General features: G+C 34.4%; 1 protein-coding gene across 1 annotated transcript in view; it reads left to right on the top strand.

Annotated features, from left to right (window-relative positions):
* The first annotated feature begins 512 nt into the window (after positions 1-512).
* Positions 513-16490, top strand: part of LOC118747595 (formin-binding protein 1-like) — a 63528-nt gene continuing 47550 nt past the window's right edge. The window contains exon 1 of the mRNA XM_036481646.1: positions 513-516. Coding sequence (XP_036337539.1) covers positions 513-516 — 4 coding nt within the window. The remainder of the gene's footprint in view (positions 517-16490) is intronic.

Below are 16490 nucleotides of genomic sequence, written 5' to 3'. Positions count from 1 at the left end.
TTTGGGGCAAAGATAATAAAATTTTAATTAGCGAAGGAAAGGAAAGTTCCGCATTGAATTCAGAATGACACAGATGCATTTAAATTAAATGTTTAATTAGTTTATTTTGACTTAGGAAATTCTCAATTGATTTGGGTTGTGTTTGAGATGCGTTCCTTCACCGACTCAAGAGGTTTTGGATATGTCCGAGTCTATTATAGAGAAATGATAGTTTCAGCTGATATAACATCCAGAAGGTGACTATTTAAGCCTCAATTAGATGCCGGTTCGGAAGCTGTGAAAATTGTGTTCAAGAGAAACAGAAACTTTAGTCGGAATACAGAGTTCTAGCAGGTCTGAAACTTCAACCTCTGCTTCCTACTTGCACCCGACGAACATATTTGTGCAGCATAGTTGAGGAACGGTCGCACTTTCCATGTTGCCAACAACACTTCTTTGGCTTTTGCCCATCAAGTGCATCGAGTTATAGAGAGTGGTAGCTTGAAGAGGACATCCGTTAATTTTTTAACATAATGGGTAAAGGTTCTTGCTGTGAGGAGGTAAGAGAGGTCAGTTCTTAGATCACTAAGACTCCCAACCTCTGAGAACCCTTGCTTAAACTTCTGTTGCTTGAATCTTTGATATCGAAAATTGTCTGACCTTTGTCGACTACCAAAATAATTTGCAGTCCATCCTTGTAGAGGATGCGTTGATGGAAAATCAGCTCTGTATCTTGGGAGCTTATCCCGGGGGTAAAGAAAAACAAGTGAAAATCTCTCTTAGATCCATTCACCGGCCCATCAAAAGGCCCTTATGGGGCGTTTGGGTGCGAGGAATTCAGTTTTACCAAAACCGGCCGCCGGGTGCTCTTTGTCTGCAAAAAAAAAAAACACATGAAAAACCGTTGTTTAGAAACATTGTTGAGAAACATTTTTTTTTGCATCATAGAGCACCCAGCGGCCGTTTTTGTTAAAAATATATTGCAAATTCAGATTCCTCCGATCCCAAACCCTAGAGAGGCCTTTTAGTGGTATAAATATTTAAATATTAAAAATAAATATTTAAATTAAAAAAAACAAACGCCTACGTGGGAAAACTGTGAAATTACTTTTCTATATACAATCCAGAAACAGAAAAATTTGGATTCATCAATTGCCCAGAAAAAAAAAACAGAAAATGTCATACAGGGTACTGTTGATTCAGTTCCTCAAAGCGCTTTGCCCTTTCGCATATTTTATATAAAGCTAATTAGCTCATTCATCTGTATGTATCGGCAAAATTAGATACACTTACTTATGTACATAAAGTAAAAAAAAGAAAAATTACTTTTGGCTGGCAATATTATTATGAGAGAGCTAGTTACATTCCAAATTGCTCTGTCAATATTTGCCTTTAGGCATACATACACACATTAACATACTTATACATATTTTACACATGTACTTGTTTCCAGTTTTGCACGCTAATTTGTTTACTCATTTTCCAGCTTGTTGCTTTGATGACTTACACTTTGAGTTATTCGAGTTCAAGTCGCAGTATTTTCCGCACAACTTTACTCATTTATTCTTTACCTCCCAGTGCACTTCGATTGGCAGTGGCTGAAACTAGAACATTAACCCTTGTAGTAGGCCACTCTTGTCGTCTGTATTCCTCACATTTGTTAAGCACTTTTTTCTTTTCTCCTACAACATACATATACAGTAGCAGCAAATATTGATTAAATATGAGTTGGTAAGCTAACTCAGCTCCTGCGTTTTGGCTGGTTGATGACAGCGTTATGCGCGAAAATCAATAAGGCCGTTGAGAGAGCATTTGCCATGTTTTTATTTAGCCTGAAGTTGTCTACGTAGCATTCAAGTTCCGTTGTTGCGCCAAATGTTTTATTTTATTTTGCACTTACCAAGATATAAGAAATTCACATTTGCTAACATGTCATAGCTTAAGTTTCGAATGTCGATTTTGATTTTTTTTTCTATGGGGTCAAATGTCATTGTCTCGATTAGCAGATACATTCAAATACTTACTTGCCTGAATAAGAAAAGTGATTTATTTTCAAATTTATAAAAAAAAAAGTTCTAGCCTAAGCCGTAAATAGTCTCCAGTTTCATGACAACTTTCAGTACTTTTCTACGAACCTATAATTTCAAGCGATTTCGTATGCTTCAATTACTTACTTTAAACAAGCTCTGACAACCATTTTTAAACCGACTCCAAAAAAGGAAGAGGTTATAATTCTTTTCTTTTTTTTTTAAAGGAAAAGTGGTACCTCAGAGGTGGTCGCATACTAATTTGCGATTTGGTTAGATCTGATCATTGGATCATGAAGAAATTAACGGTACTTTCAAGATTTTATATGAGAATTTACGTCGGTTTTATTTTATGCTTAAAAATTCGTGATTTTCGGAGTTTTCCGAGATATAGTTTCTCAGATTTTTTTTTTTGGAACGTTGAGGGTTTTGTTTGGGAAGTTGCGGGTTTCTTCATGCTTTACTTTTCGAATTAACTTTTTGGGATCTTTGTTTTTATTGAAAATTTTCTGAATTTAAGGATTTTAAATTTTTTTCAAGACTTTGGATTTTTGTAGCATTCGAATTTATCGGAGTTTTTACGGGATGTTTTTAAGGTGTATTTTGTGCCCTTTCGGAGTATTTTCTTAACTTTTAGAAGTATTTTCGTAACCTCTCAGAGGGTTTTCGTTACCTTGCGGAGCATTTTCGTAACTTTGCGGAGTATTTTCTTAACCTTTCGGAGTATCTTCGTTACTTTCCGAAGTATTTTCATAACCTTTCGGAGAGTCTTCGTAACTTTTCGGAATATTTTCATAACCTTTCGGAGTATTTTCGCAACATTTCGGAGTATTTTCGTATCATTTCGGAGTATTTTTGTAACCTTTAAGAGTATTTTCGTAATATCTCGTATTTTCGAAAGCTTTCGAAGCATTTTCGGGGCAGTTAGGAGTATTTTTGGGACCTTTCGCAGTATTTTAGGTACCCTCCGGAATAGTTTCGGAAAATTCCGTAGTATCTTCGAAGCTTTTTATGACTTTTCGGAGTATTTTGGGGACTTTTCAGAGTGTTCTCATATTCATATTTATATTGATATCAATTCATATTCATATCCGTATTCATATTCATGTCCCAGCTGGTTTTTTAAGATCTATCTTTAAAATCACAGTGCTCTTCCTTAATAGTTTGCCACATCTGTTTGAAAAAAAGGTACACTCAAAGCTTTTCTTTTGTAATTTGATATCTATGTATTGCCTTATTCGAGTATCTCTTTGTTGCGGTAAATTAAGACCACTTTGCGCTACTTTTGTAATTTGCGTTGTCCCACAATTCCCATACAAAAAGTGTGTCTAAATAAAAAAGTAGTTACTTGTACTTGTATATAATACCTACTTGTCTATAATTACAATAAGTCAGTATTCAAAGTTAGTCGGCTTGTATGCATTTACTGATTTTTTTTTTTGTATCTTTGCATTTGGCGTTAGCCCATTTATCATACCGACTGTATGGCTGTATGGCTGTATGGCTTCACTCACTCGCTTACCTTTAGACGCTTTCAATTGTGTCGAAAATTGAAATAGACCGACCAACCGACCGACCCGACCACCTTTTATTGTATTAAGGGTGTTTTAAGTGAAACAAGACTACAATAACAACAAAATGTAGTGTCTTCTGCTCATTTACAATATTTCCTGCCGGCCAATTGCAACTTGAATGACGAGCATGTGGGCAGCAAACACAAGCAGATATTGTTTCATTGAGTAGCACAACCGCTACTGGCGACTGCCTTTTTATCACCCCTGCGGTGTTTGGATGTACATATTTCTTGTTTTCATTTGTGTGTAATTTTATGTGTCTAAATGTTTTACCATATAACTGTCACACCTGTTACACAGCGCGTCCTACTGATCCCCGATTGAGTGAGCTTTTGTTGAGTGTTTGGTAACAAAAAGCGAAAAAAAGGTATGCATGGCTAAAAATAGCAAAATAATGGTAACAAGCAAGAAACAAAAAGGAAATTTGTGGTTAGAGTTTTATTTTGTTTTACTAAAAATAAACAAAAAAGGGGCAAGTGCTAAGGCGGTTTTCACTTGAATGCACAGTCGTTTTTCAAGTGCTTTATGCAATGGCTGAGATGCATTTTTTTCGTTCACAAATGCTTTGCCGCCCTATAAAAAGATTTTTCTGTAAACTACAGGTAACAAACAAAAAACGATAATTACTTAAAAAAACAAAAAACACTTTTTCAAATCATTCCTTGCCACCCAGTTGAACCCGTAAAGCTCACGATTGTGCATATGTAGTAGATACTTACTTGCATTCAATATGTTTGTGTATCTACCACTCCACTCTGTTGGTCAATTTTGTAATCGGCTAATAAACTTTTTTCAACTATCATACAAAAATTCCATCAAAAACTGACCCGCCACGCCTTTTTGTTTTGACTTTTGTTTGTTGGTAATACTTCGCCTATGTAACTCGTTCCGAACGTTAGTCATGTTTTAGTTGATTCTGTGCTAATGAAAAACGAATAATTTTCTCAACACGATTTTGTTAATACCTTTGTTATAATGCATGCACGTATATGTGTATGCTTACATATACATATGTACAATGTAAATGCATATTTACATACTATTTATGTATGACCATAAACGTAACTCTCCAATGCAATGTACTCTGTAATGAAACGCTGCATGCTTTTATGTTTATAATGAAATTGAAGTTAATTTTATTATTTTATAGGCATTGCATCTCTATGTATGTATGTATGGATGTTTGTTTTTGTATGCAGCATGACTCGATTAAAACAAAATATGTTTCTGTCTGCCTTGTGGGTCAATTTGAAGTGCGCGTGAATGTATGTATGTACACTACATACCAGTGCGGATGTAGTATTCGTATGGGTGTAGTTTATATACATACATACATAGGAATAATTAAGTTTTCTAACATGCCCGAAAAGAAAACTCAGTGCATATGCATACGCAAATGAATGCCAATTTTATTTCGGGTAATTCGGATCTTTCGCAGTATTTTTGAGATCTTTTGGAGTATGTTGGAATCTTTTGGAACCTTTTGGAATTTTTTCGGAATCTTTCGCAGTATTTTCGGGTTCTTTTGAAATATTTTCTGGATTTTTTGAAGTAGTTTCCGTATCTTTCGGCGTATCTTCGGGATCTTTCGCAGTATTTTCGGGTTCTTTCGGAGTATATTTATTAGGAATCTATCTGCCTATTTCAGTTATATTTCGGAGTATTTGAGGTATCTTTCCCAATATTTTAGGTATATTTCGGAGTATGTTAGGTATCTTTCGAAGTTTTTTTTAGGTATTTTCGGAATTTTTAAAGGTATTTTTCGGAGTATTTTAAGCATATTTCGAGGTTTTTTTATGGTATTTTTCTGAGTAGCTCACATATCTTTCTGAGTATTTTTAAAGTATTTTCGGAGTATTTTAGGTATCTTGCGGAATATTTTAGGTATATTTCGGAGTATTTTAGGTATTTTTATGAGTATTTTAAGTATATTTCGGAGTATTTTTTAGTATATTTCGGAGTATTTTTTTTAGTATATTTCGGAGAATTTCAGATATTTTTAGTAGTATTTAAGGATATTTCGGAGTATTTTAGGAGTATTTTAGGTGTCCTTCGTATTATTTTTAAATTTTTTGGAGTATTTTAGTTACCTTTCGGAGTATTTAAGGTATCTTTCGGAGCAGTTTAGACATTTTTCGGAGTATTTTATAAATGTTTCGGAACATTTTTGGTATTTTTCGGAGAATTTTAACTATCTTTGGAGTATTTTAGGTATCTTTTGGAGCATTTTAGGAATATTTTCGAATATTTTTGGAATTATCCTAGTACTTTAAGGATCTTTGGAAGTATTTTAGTGTGTTTTAGAAGTCATTTGGTGTATTTTCGGAACATTTTGGGAAGATTTCGGAGCTTTCGCAGTATTTTCGTTCCAGATTATTTTCGTTTTCGTCAGTTTCGGAGTATTTTGGCGATATTTTCAGTTTATTAGCAGTTTTATCGGCATCGAACTACTCGAACTATTTTCGGAACTATTCGGATAATTTACTGAACCCTTTCGAAACTTTTCGGAACTTTAAGGTGTATTTTCCATACTTCTCGGGAGTTTTCACAACTGTGGAGGAATTTTATCGGTATTTTTCATGTATTTGGATTTTTTTTCGTGATTTTTTTTTTTGGATTTTTTCGTGACTCTGCACATTGATTACTACGCCTCTTTCTCTCTGCTAACGGGCAAGCTCATTTTAACCATTTAAAAGTGTTACACATTTCCTATTGGTTACCGCAATCAACCCTGCCTTTCGGCCTGCATTTGCATTGTTAATGCGTTGGTGTGGTGGCGGCTGAATTCGTATACGAGCTACTGCTGCTGCATGGTATTTATCGATTTTTATCACCGCAGAAAGGTATTAAATATTGCAGCGGCAACAACACTTTTGGATTGTTAAGCATATCAACATAGCATAAAATGAACTGCTACGCCCTGCACCCACAATGCACCCACAATGCGCACATATGGCCGCGAATAGACAAATGATGTATGTATGAATGTTTACTTCTTTACATACACACATACATATGCAAATATGTACATATGCGGTTCACTTTGTTAAGAGTTCGTTTGGCGCATATTTTGACAGCTGCCGTTTGTTAAAGTTTCTTGATGCCGCTAAAAAGTTGCATGTTGCACGTACTAATGCAGCACATTTTCGCATGGCATATTATGGCTTTTTCGCCACCTCGCGTTGTGTGCAAGAATATAGGTTTTTTTTTTCAAACATTTTTGAACTCATTTCCTCTTTGGCTTGGCTTGCTCCATTTTCCAGCACCAAAGTGCCCTTCCGCCGTCTCGCATCGCTCACTTTATGGAATCAGCGCAAATCACTACTCTCCCCATCCTCGCACCATTGCATTCTGCATGTGTACCGCTATTTTGTTGTAAAAGCCGCGAGCGCATCTGTTTGCTCCGCTCCGATGTGCGGCTGTGGGTCGACGAACGAAGGCGTCGTGTGGTCTGTGGCAGCCTATGAGCGCCCAGTATTACTTAGTGTTAGTGGAAAGTCAATGTACCTACCACACAATTGTTTTGACTAATTCCGCTTTTGCCTGATTTTCCAGAGCGCGTTTTTGGTTTTTGTTTTTTATTTCTTCTGTTTCATGCTTTTTTCGATTCTCTGCAGCTGGCCTCGAGCATTTTGTTGTGCGGCGTTTTTTTTTGTGCTATGATTTTTATCTGACTTGTTTATTTGGTGTTGCAAAATAGGCGCTGGGAAAATCTACAAATTGTATTTATATGTACATCAGTGGGGGGCGGAGTAGGCGCCACAAGGGTTTCCTAACATTTCCTCCGATGCGTCGTTTTTGTGTTGGTTAGTTGTTATTGCCGCGACTGCCAAGCTGCAATCAGCACTTGGCAATGTATTGTTTGTTTTTGTTTGCATTTTTGCAAAGCAAGCGTGTTCCGGCAAAGTTTTGCGCGTAAGGATTACATAATTTTAAATTTTGTGTACTCACCAAAATTTTGTTGTTGCTCCGACTGAGTTGAGTAAGGAGAGAATGAGTAAAAAATTTTCTTACTTTAATGAAGTATTTTAATTTAACAATTTTGTTTTTCTAAGACATTAATAATTTTCTTCTCTTTTTTATTGCACGTAAGCACCGATGCATTGCACTGATTTAAAATGAAGTTTTTTAAACTGTAAATGTTCGATTCACCAGTTGTAATTTGTAAGTAAAATGTCTTATTTAGGGCTACACGAACGGAAGAAATTACTTAACTGAAAATTAAAAAAAAAAAAAAATTGAATTGAGTTGCCAAATGGAAAAGTGGGAAAAGCAACAACAACTTTATTGGCGAACTTAGCTCAATGGGTAGACCGCTGAGTGACTCGTTAGGTGAAAATATGCCTCATCGCTCATGATGATTTTTTTTTTTTTTTTTTTTGAAAAATCGACATCAACGTTTGAATCACCTTTACGTGCTGCTAAACTGAATATCGCTTCATTGCTAAGTTTGCCAAAGCCTATAGTACCAATTGTTTGGAAAAAAAAAATTTACATATCACAAATAATTTTTGTCGAAGATCTGCACCAAATCAAAGTACAGTACAAAATCGGCTTGGCCACTAAATACTGTGCAGCACCAATGTATCGGAGCGGATGAAAGTGTTTAGCATCTTTTTATGAGCATACAGGGCGTTAATAGCCTTTCCTCGCTCTTTCCTCTAAACATTTCGCTTCCAAAGTAGTTTGCTATCCAATGTCACTTCAAAGTAAGTACTTCGTGTGTAATACTTCAAAGTTAGCTCGGTGTTGCCAAGCATCGTGGATCTCCATGTCGGAATCTTGTAGCTTCTGGCGAAAAATATCACACCCGTTTTTAACCGACTTCCAAAAAAGGAGGAGGTTATCAGTTCGTCGGAATAAAATTTTTTTTTTTTTTTTTTTTTTTATGTATGTTACCGCATAACTTTGGACCACGTCAACCGATAATTCTTTTTGCATCGGAAAGGTAGTGTCTCAGAGGTGGTCCCATACTAATCTGGTTAAGATCCGATCAGTGGATCATGAGATATATATATATATATATTTTTTTATATGGGAGTTGAAGTCGGTTTTTTTTTCTAAAAATTACTAGTTATTTTTGTGTTTACCCCAGCACCGCACGAGTTGCCCACCGGTGTATACATATATTTCAGGGTGGTGTTTACGACGTTATTGCTAGTATTTAGGTACTCCTCCGTAGCTATTATGGCAATATTGTCTGCATACGCCACTATTTGGGTTGCCTCCGTGGTTAACGTTGACGCTAATCTACGAACCATTGGCCGGTTCTATGGCAAGTGTTTCTATGCTGCTTACGATAGCATAAGGGAGATTGCTGATAGCTCCTGATATGTCCAGGAATACTCCAAAGGGGGGAAATTTTTAATGGATTTTCAAACAAGAATGACAAATTTTTTATGTTGAAAGATGACATATTAGGCAGAGAAAAATATCAAAATAATCCTGAAATACGTCTTTTTTTAATTTATTTGCATAATCGTACGCTTGAAATGGTATTACATGCATACTTGCATTTACCCTTGTTTTCCTTTTTTCCTTTACTTTTCAATTGATCATTAGCGATTGCCATTGATAAACATCTCTCAGATAATTTATTTCTTTTACGAGCGAGCAGCTTAGTTATCATTAGAAGCTTTTATTGAGAGCATACATTGTTGTTTTTATTTGTCTGTTGCCGTCCGTTAATTTGTGGTGATCTTAATTATAACTCTTTATTGGTCGCAGTAGTAAAGTGTAGCCATCATCCATCCATATGTGTGTGGCATCATTCTATCAATTACCGCACAACACAACACATAAATGAAAGTGTGAATAATGCCTATAATTTTTCCAACTCTTCGCCTCAAGCCCCTCGGGCCCCTCTATACACTCATTACTCTAATTTATTTTAGCTCTTTATTGATCACTAAATTATTTTCCTTTATCGTTGATTTTTATGAGAATGTCAGTGTGGCTCACACAACTTACACATCCATTGGCTTATCTCACTCCTCGCAGCATTCTCTCGCATTCTGTTGCCGTGGTGGTGCTCACTCCACACTAGAGGAGCGTGCGGTTAGATGCCCACACTCCAGAAATTGGTCAGCTCACACGAAGTATATAAATTTGTCAATAATGTTGTCGCAAGCGCTCAATTAACTTGGGTATTTAGGGTGTGTTCTGACCGCCGCCATTTAGTATTGCACACATATTGGATTTTATCCACTGATTGTACAGACAATTAGAAGTGTGTTCAACAAAAGATATAACTTTGTGCTCATGTACCTATGTTCATACGCATATGCTATGTATGTATGTATATATGTACATATGTACGAAATAATATCAAATATATGCTTTCTGTCACTCGTTCAAATTTATCACTTGCCCTGCCCCTCAGTTACAATGTGCAGCGTCACGTGTTGACCGCAGACCCTTTTTTGTTGCTTTTAATTTTGTTGCTTAATTGAAAATATGTGTTTTTAAAAGTAACGGGTTTTTTCTCTGATTTTTCTTCCTCCTTTTTTTATTTGTCTCCGCCAATGTCATTGGCTTCGGTCGCAGTTTGAACACAGTGAAGTGTTTTGACTGCTATTGCAATCAATTTAATTGCTGTTGATTGATTGACTGACTTTATAATTGAATTTTTGGGCTTTTTATTGATATTGGTATGTCAAATTTTATTTTGATTTAATAAAAATTCGTTTTTTAATAGCCGCCAAAAATGTGTTTTTTTCTGCTCTTGAAGTCGTAGTTTTACGACTTCTCACTGTTTACTGTTAAAAGGATTAAATTAATTTACTGGCGCTGACATCTTAAACTTTAAAAGCTCACAGGGAAAACTTACTTTTTTAATTTTTTTTTAAATTTTTTTTAAAATTTTTTTTTAAATTTTTTTAAAATTTTAAAAAATTTTTTTTTTTTAATATTTTTTTTTTTAATTTTTTTGTTTTTTGTTAAATTTTTAGCTTAAGCCCCATACAATTAGAACGACAAATATTGCGTATAGTTCCTGACATGATAGCAGTCAAAAGAAATACCCCCTCTGTGTTAAAGTTCAGCTCCTTGTCTAACAAAAACCATATAAGTCCGAATTTCAAACTTTGTACAAAAAATTTGTAAAATTGCACAAACTTTTATCCCAGTGCCAAATATTTTAATTAGAATTGCTAAATTAATTTTTGTCATGCAGTTTTATAGTTTATTAAAATCTATTATAATAAAGTGGCAGTTTGAAGTTGCTTAAAAAATCGCATTGATTGTTGTTATTTTGTTTTTTCTAACGGTGTTATGCACTTTTTTCCATATAAAAAATTACTTTGCAAAAAATACGTGATACCGTCAGCAAAAAAATTATCAAAAAACAATGCGATTTTTTAGCAACTTGAGACTTGCACTTTATTAAATTAGAATTTAATAAGCTATAAAACTGCTTCCAAAAAATTATTCTAGAAATTAAAATTCTTGGAACTGGAAGGAAAATTTTGTGGAATTTTTATAATTTTTTTTTACACAGTCTGAAATTTGAATTTATATGGTATTTGTTAGATAAAGAGCCATACTTTTATTTAAAAACAATAAACGTTAAGCAAACAAAAGATAAATAGTCAAAGGTGTTTAAAATGCTGAGGTGCTATTGTTTTGTCGTGGACTGTACATAAAACACTTTACACCCGTGAGACGGCAAGTCAACATTTGCTCAGAAATTCAGTGTCATCTTTCCTCTTTAATTTAAATTCAATTGGAAATTACGCCAACATGGGTTCCAGGGCATAGGACATATACAGAAATAAAACAGTGGGTGAATTTGAGAGGTCTGGTTCTGCACAAAATTTTTGTCACGCGGTAAGGACCCTGAAACAAAGGAGACAGGTGGCGATTTTTTGTGCGGTGGCGATTTTTTGATGGCCAGTTGATGGCGTACAATATACCACACTTAGTTGCCTTGTTGGCCATGGCTTCTTTGCCTGTTTGATCGAAGCGATGTTTCAGGAGTCTCAAGTTCGCTAGAAACAGCCCAATGAATATTTCTTTTGCTTTTGTGAGTCTTTCGTAACCGCATTTCTCTCCTAGTAGACGCATAACAACGAACAAAGAAATATTAATGAACCTGAATTAATTACTATCTGTTCATTTGAGCAAAACTAATCATGACTTGGTGAAAACACTGAAACAAAAAAATAAATAAAAATATGTACATAAATCATTTGAAAAAGTGGAAGATGCGTTTTTAATGAAACTTGTCCAAACTCGAGTTGCTTAACAAGCGCATCTTCAAGACATAATGTAAATATAATCGACTGTGAATTGTTAAACAAAAAAAAATGTTTTCTCGTTTTTACATAAATACACAAATATAAACGAATATACATAAGTATGTACATTTGTATGTATGACTGCATTATTATGTGCGCGAATGAACATCCATTTTTATACAAATTCCACTCACGAAGCGCACGCGTTCCCCAGTTTTACCAAAGTCTAACGATGTGATGTTGCAACCTTGACCTTACCGCCGAAGGAGGGTAGAAAGAGGTGCGTAAAACACGATGTCTGTCTGACGTTTACCAAACCAATCGGGGGGGATTGCCTTGGTGACGCTGCAAATATCTGCGTTGGAGCTGCAGCTGAAGCTGGGACTGTGAATATGGACATCCATACAAAGTAGGGGACTTGTTCGTGGAAAAAGTTGCTGTACAAAAATGCTAAAAGAGTTGCAGACACAAAAAAAAAATGTAATTTATGTATATGCATTTGCGTCACAAGTTTAAAGAAAACAACTCGCTGGAGATGAACGTGGAGGGACATGAGAAACAAGCTAGCTTACTACATAAAATGTATGTATGTAAATATATTTTGTTTGTCGCTATCAATGTACTGCAAAAGCACAAAATTGGCATGGCACCCTCCTAGTTGTTCGAGGTAAAGGCATTTTCCAAAACAAAAAAAAAAAAAACTGTAAAAATACCAGCAGCGCGCAACAAACATGCTTTTAGTTTATTTTTAGTAAAGAAGGCAAAAAAGAAGAACAGCAAACATGGAGAAGAGTCATAAATAACAAAATATCAGCAAACCCGCCGCCGCCGCACAGTGGTTCAAAACTGGAATTTAGTGTTCACTATAGCCTTCATTTGTCACTCAATTTGATTAATTTTTGTTTTAAATGTAAGCTAATAAAATTTGCAAGAGACGAGTTGAGCCCGATTTTCGAATTTTTGTTTGCTTGTATTAAATTGTTTAGTGTAAAGTGCAGAAAACGTAGCAATTTTGAAGAAAATCGCAGTTAATATATGTTACAACAATTGTAGGGTGCCCCCCCGAGACGAAAAAAGATTCACAATAAAAATTTGAAATGTTTTATAAAAAATGTTCACCAAAATTAAAAAAAAAAATTGGGTATGCAGTTTTATATATCAATAAATTTAGCCCAGTAAAGTTCAATTTTCGAGTGGCTAAGAGGTGGCGTTGATTTTTAATAGTTTTTTCGCTTACATTTCGAGAACATCTGCATGCTAAATGGGAAATAAAAGCGTTTGTTATATTATTAACAATCAACGCGAACTCTTAGATGCTTGCAACTTGCACTTTATTATACTGCATACTCAAAATTTTTATAAAAAAACAATTTTTGTGAAACATTTCTTTTTATAACATTTAACATTTTATTTATAACATTAAATTTTTTTTAACATTTAATTTTTTTCTTAAAATTTTTTTTTTATAACATTTAAAATTTTTTATAACGTTTATTTTTATTTTTTTTTACGTTTTAGGAGAACCCTACATTGTTTTTAGTATGTAACATTTATTAACTGGAACAGAGGAATCGAGTTTCTGCAAAATTGCTACTTCTTCTGCACTTTCACTGCGAACTCTTAGATACTTGCAGCTTGTGCTTTACTTTATACTAAAATTGAATGATTATAAAACTGCATACCCAACATTTTTACAAAAACCAAAAACAAAAAAAAAATATTTTTTGTGAAAATTTTTCTATAACATTTAACATTTAATTTTTTTTATAACATTTAAATTTTTTTTTCATTTTCCTACGATCGTTTTCAACTAGTTTTTAGTATGTAAAATTTATTAACTGGAACAGGAGAATTGAGTTTCTTCAAAATTGCTACTTTTTCTGCACTTTGGACTAAAAAAAAATTAATACAAACAAACAAAAATTCAAAAATCGGGCTCAACTGGTCTCTGCAAATTTTATTAGCTTTTATAAAAAAAAAAATTATCAGATTGAGTGAAAAATGAATTCTCCAGTGAATTGTGAACACTAAATTTCAGTTTGGAACCACTGTGCGCTGCTGCTCTACGCATGCGCAATGCTGATGAAAAGGCGATGCGCGCGTTCAGAAGTCAATTACTGAAATATTTTTTTCGCTTCATTTTTACGCTGTGGGTTAAATATCTGCACATGTTTGAAGAAATTAAGAGAGGAAAAAAAACAGATTGTCAACAATGTGCTGGCATATGGGTGGAGGTTGTTGACGACGACAATCAACTCTGCGATGGCGCAAGCGCACATTTTTCTTCACTTCTTTCAATTTGGAAATTAAAAGCGAAGCGAATGCGCTTTGTGAATGGTGCGCAAGCGCTTTTTAAATGTGTCTTTATACATACATATGTATGTATGTATGTATGTATGTAAATAAGTGTGCATATTTATAAAATTGTCTCGTTTTATGCAATTTTTTTCTCATTTAAGTTAAAAAGTGAGCGAAAAATAAGTTACAAAATAAATAAAAAAATTATGTTGTAAATCCCACAAAAGCCATGTTTGGCATGACACAGACCGTTTTGAATAATTTTTGGCGGTAATAATAAATCAAATAGCCAAAAATATTTTGTAAAGAAAAGTACGACTCTTTTGTAGGAGTAAAAATATATGCTGATGCAAAGATTTATTATAAGATTTCTTCAAAATTTGGATAAAGTAGTAATTTTGGGACATTAATAAATTACAAATGGGTTTATATGCTTGCATTTGATATGCTTTTAGTCAAGGCAGCAAATCATACAAACTTTAGACCGGCAAACGAAATCGGATGCTTTATTTCTTTCTTTTAAGATTTCGCTTCATTAATGCCCACGTATGTTTGTCCGAACGGTTTAGCAGCTGGGTTCTGCGATGACCAATCCATGACAAAAAAGTTATTTCTGTTTTCCACGCTAGTCATGCGCTGGTGCTGCAATTTAAAATTTTTTTCCGGTCTGCAATATCCTTTTTTAGTTGAAATAATTCTAATAATTCAGAAATCTTCAGTCTATTTCACAATCTACGTACCTATCATATATGTAATTTAAGAATAACCCCCCAATTTTGATAGAAACTATCAATCTAATCGGCCAATTGGTTTTTGGGCGCCTCTTAGGGACATTTTTTAAATTTCTAGCATCTTTATATCGGGGTCTGCAGAGTCCCACTACGGGCTCATTGATGACTACACTCGAGCTTTTAAATTTCCTTTTTATAATTTTTGAATTTTGTCTTACAAGGTTTAGGGTACGTACACAGAGAAAGCCGAGCAGCACTGAACGAAGTAAGGCGGATAAATGCGAAGCTTTAGGTGTGCACATAGAATGAGGCGGAGCGGAGCTTTTAGCATGGAATCGGCTGCAAAGATACCAAAAAAACTCAGCTTCTATGAGAAGCGGCTAAAATAGTTGCTGGATTTTCTTGAAGAGATTTGTTGAAAAATACAATTTTATTTATTTAGATTTTTTCTTCATAGCAGCGTCTTGAAGCTGAAAATCAAATAGAGAATTTAAATTAAAACTGCTTTACTTTCCGCTCATAACGCTGCTGAAAAAGCTTGCTTTGTGAATACTTTCATTTGGCTTTCGCAGTTTGAAAGCTTTGCTCGGCTCGGCTCGGTTCGACGCCACTTTCTTTGGAACCTCTGATTGTATCTACTGTCACGATTCATTCCTCACCTTAAAGCCAATTGGACTTGTCAATGAATCTACGCGTATACAGGGTTTCCCATTTTAAATGACGAGCATAAATAAATTTTTGATACAAACCTTGAATCTAAAAATATTATCAAAGTGCTAGTTTGAAGTTCCTAAAAACCGCATTGTTTTGTGATACTAATTTTTATTCTGAATGTATTACGCCCTTTTCATACAAAAAAAAAAAAAAAAAAAAAAAAAAAATTTCGAACATACTTTGTATGTAATAAAATGTGTAAAAAATAGCCAAAAATCAGCGCTATTTTTTAGGAACTTCAAACTTGTACTTCATTCTACTAAAATTGAATGGGCTATAAAACTACATAGTCGAAAAGATTCTAAAAAATTTGATTAAAAAGTTGAAAATTTAGGTGAAATTTTGCAGAATTTTTATAATTTTTGCACAAAGTTTGTAATATGAATTTATATGGATTTTGTTAGATAATGAGCTATAATTTTATTAAAAAAAAAATAATAAATATTAAATAAACGAAAGAAAAATAGGCAGAATTTGAAAAAAAAAATGTCGTGTGCCTATTTATTTTTCCACCACTGTATATTTTGCTACCAACTAATTAAATGGGCGGAGTTGTTGGCAACGCAACCAGATGGTGGTGCTTGCAACACATTTCGAATTAATTGCAGCGAGTGCACTACATATAAAGTGGCCAACTGAAATGACACGAGAAGTGGCTGAGTGAACGCTAGTCATCGACAGTAGCGCGTTGACTGACAGGTTGGCCTGGCTGGCTGGCTGTCAGATTCATAAATATTTTTTGCTCCAACTGTTGGGTTAATACATATGCACATATGCATGCTAGTGCTGCCATACTTCCAAGAATATTACTTTAAATTAAATCTGAAATGCAAAAAAAAACAATCGCTATTTGGCGCAACTGTTTTTCATGCGCCTGCAGCAGAGCACAGAGCTATTTTTATGGCCTGTTTTTGGTCACCGCTATAATCA

This window comes from Rhagoletis pomonella, unplaced genomic scaffold, assembly GCF_013731165.1.
Source record: "Rhagoletis pomonella isolate Grant_MI unplaced genomic scaffold, Rhpom_1.0 Rhpom_scaffold_00012, whole genome shotgun sequence".
NCBI lineage: Eukaryota > Metazoa > Arthropoda > Insecta > Diptera > Tephritidae > Rhagoletis > Rhagoletis pomonella.
Note: the sequence above shows the minus strand (reverse complement) of the source record. Positions and strands in the feature narration are given on the sequence as shown.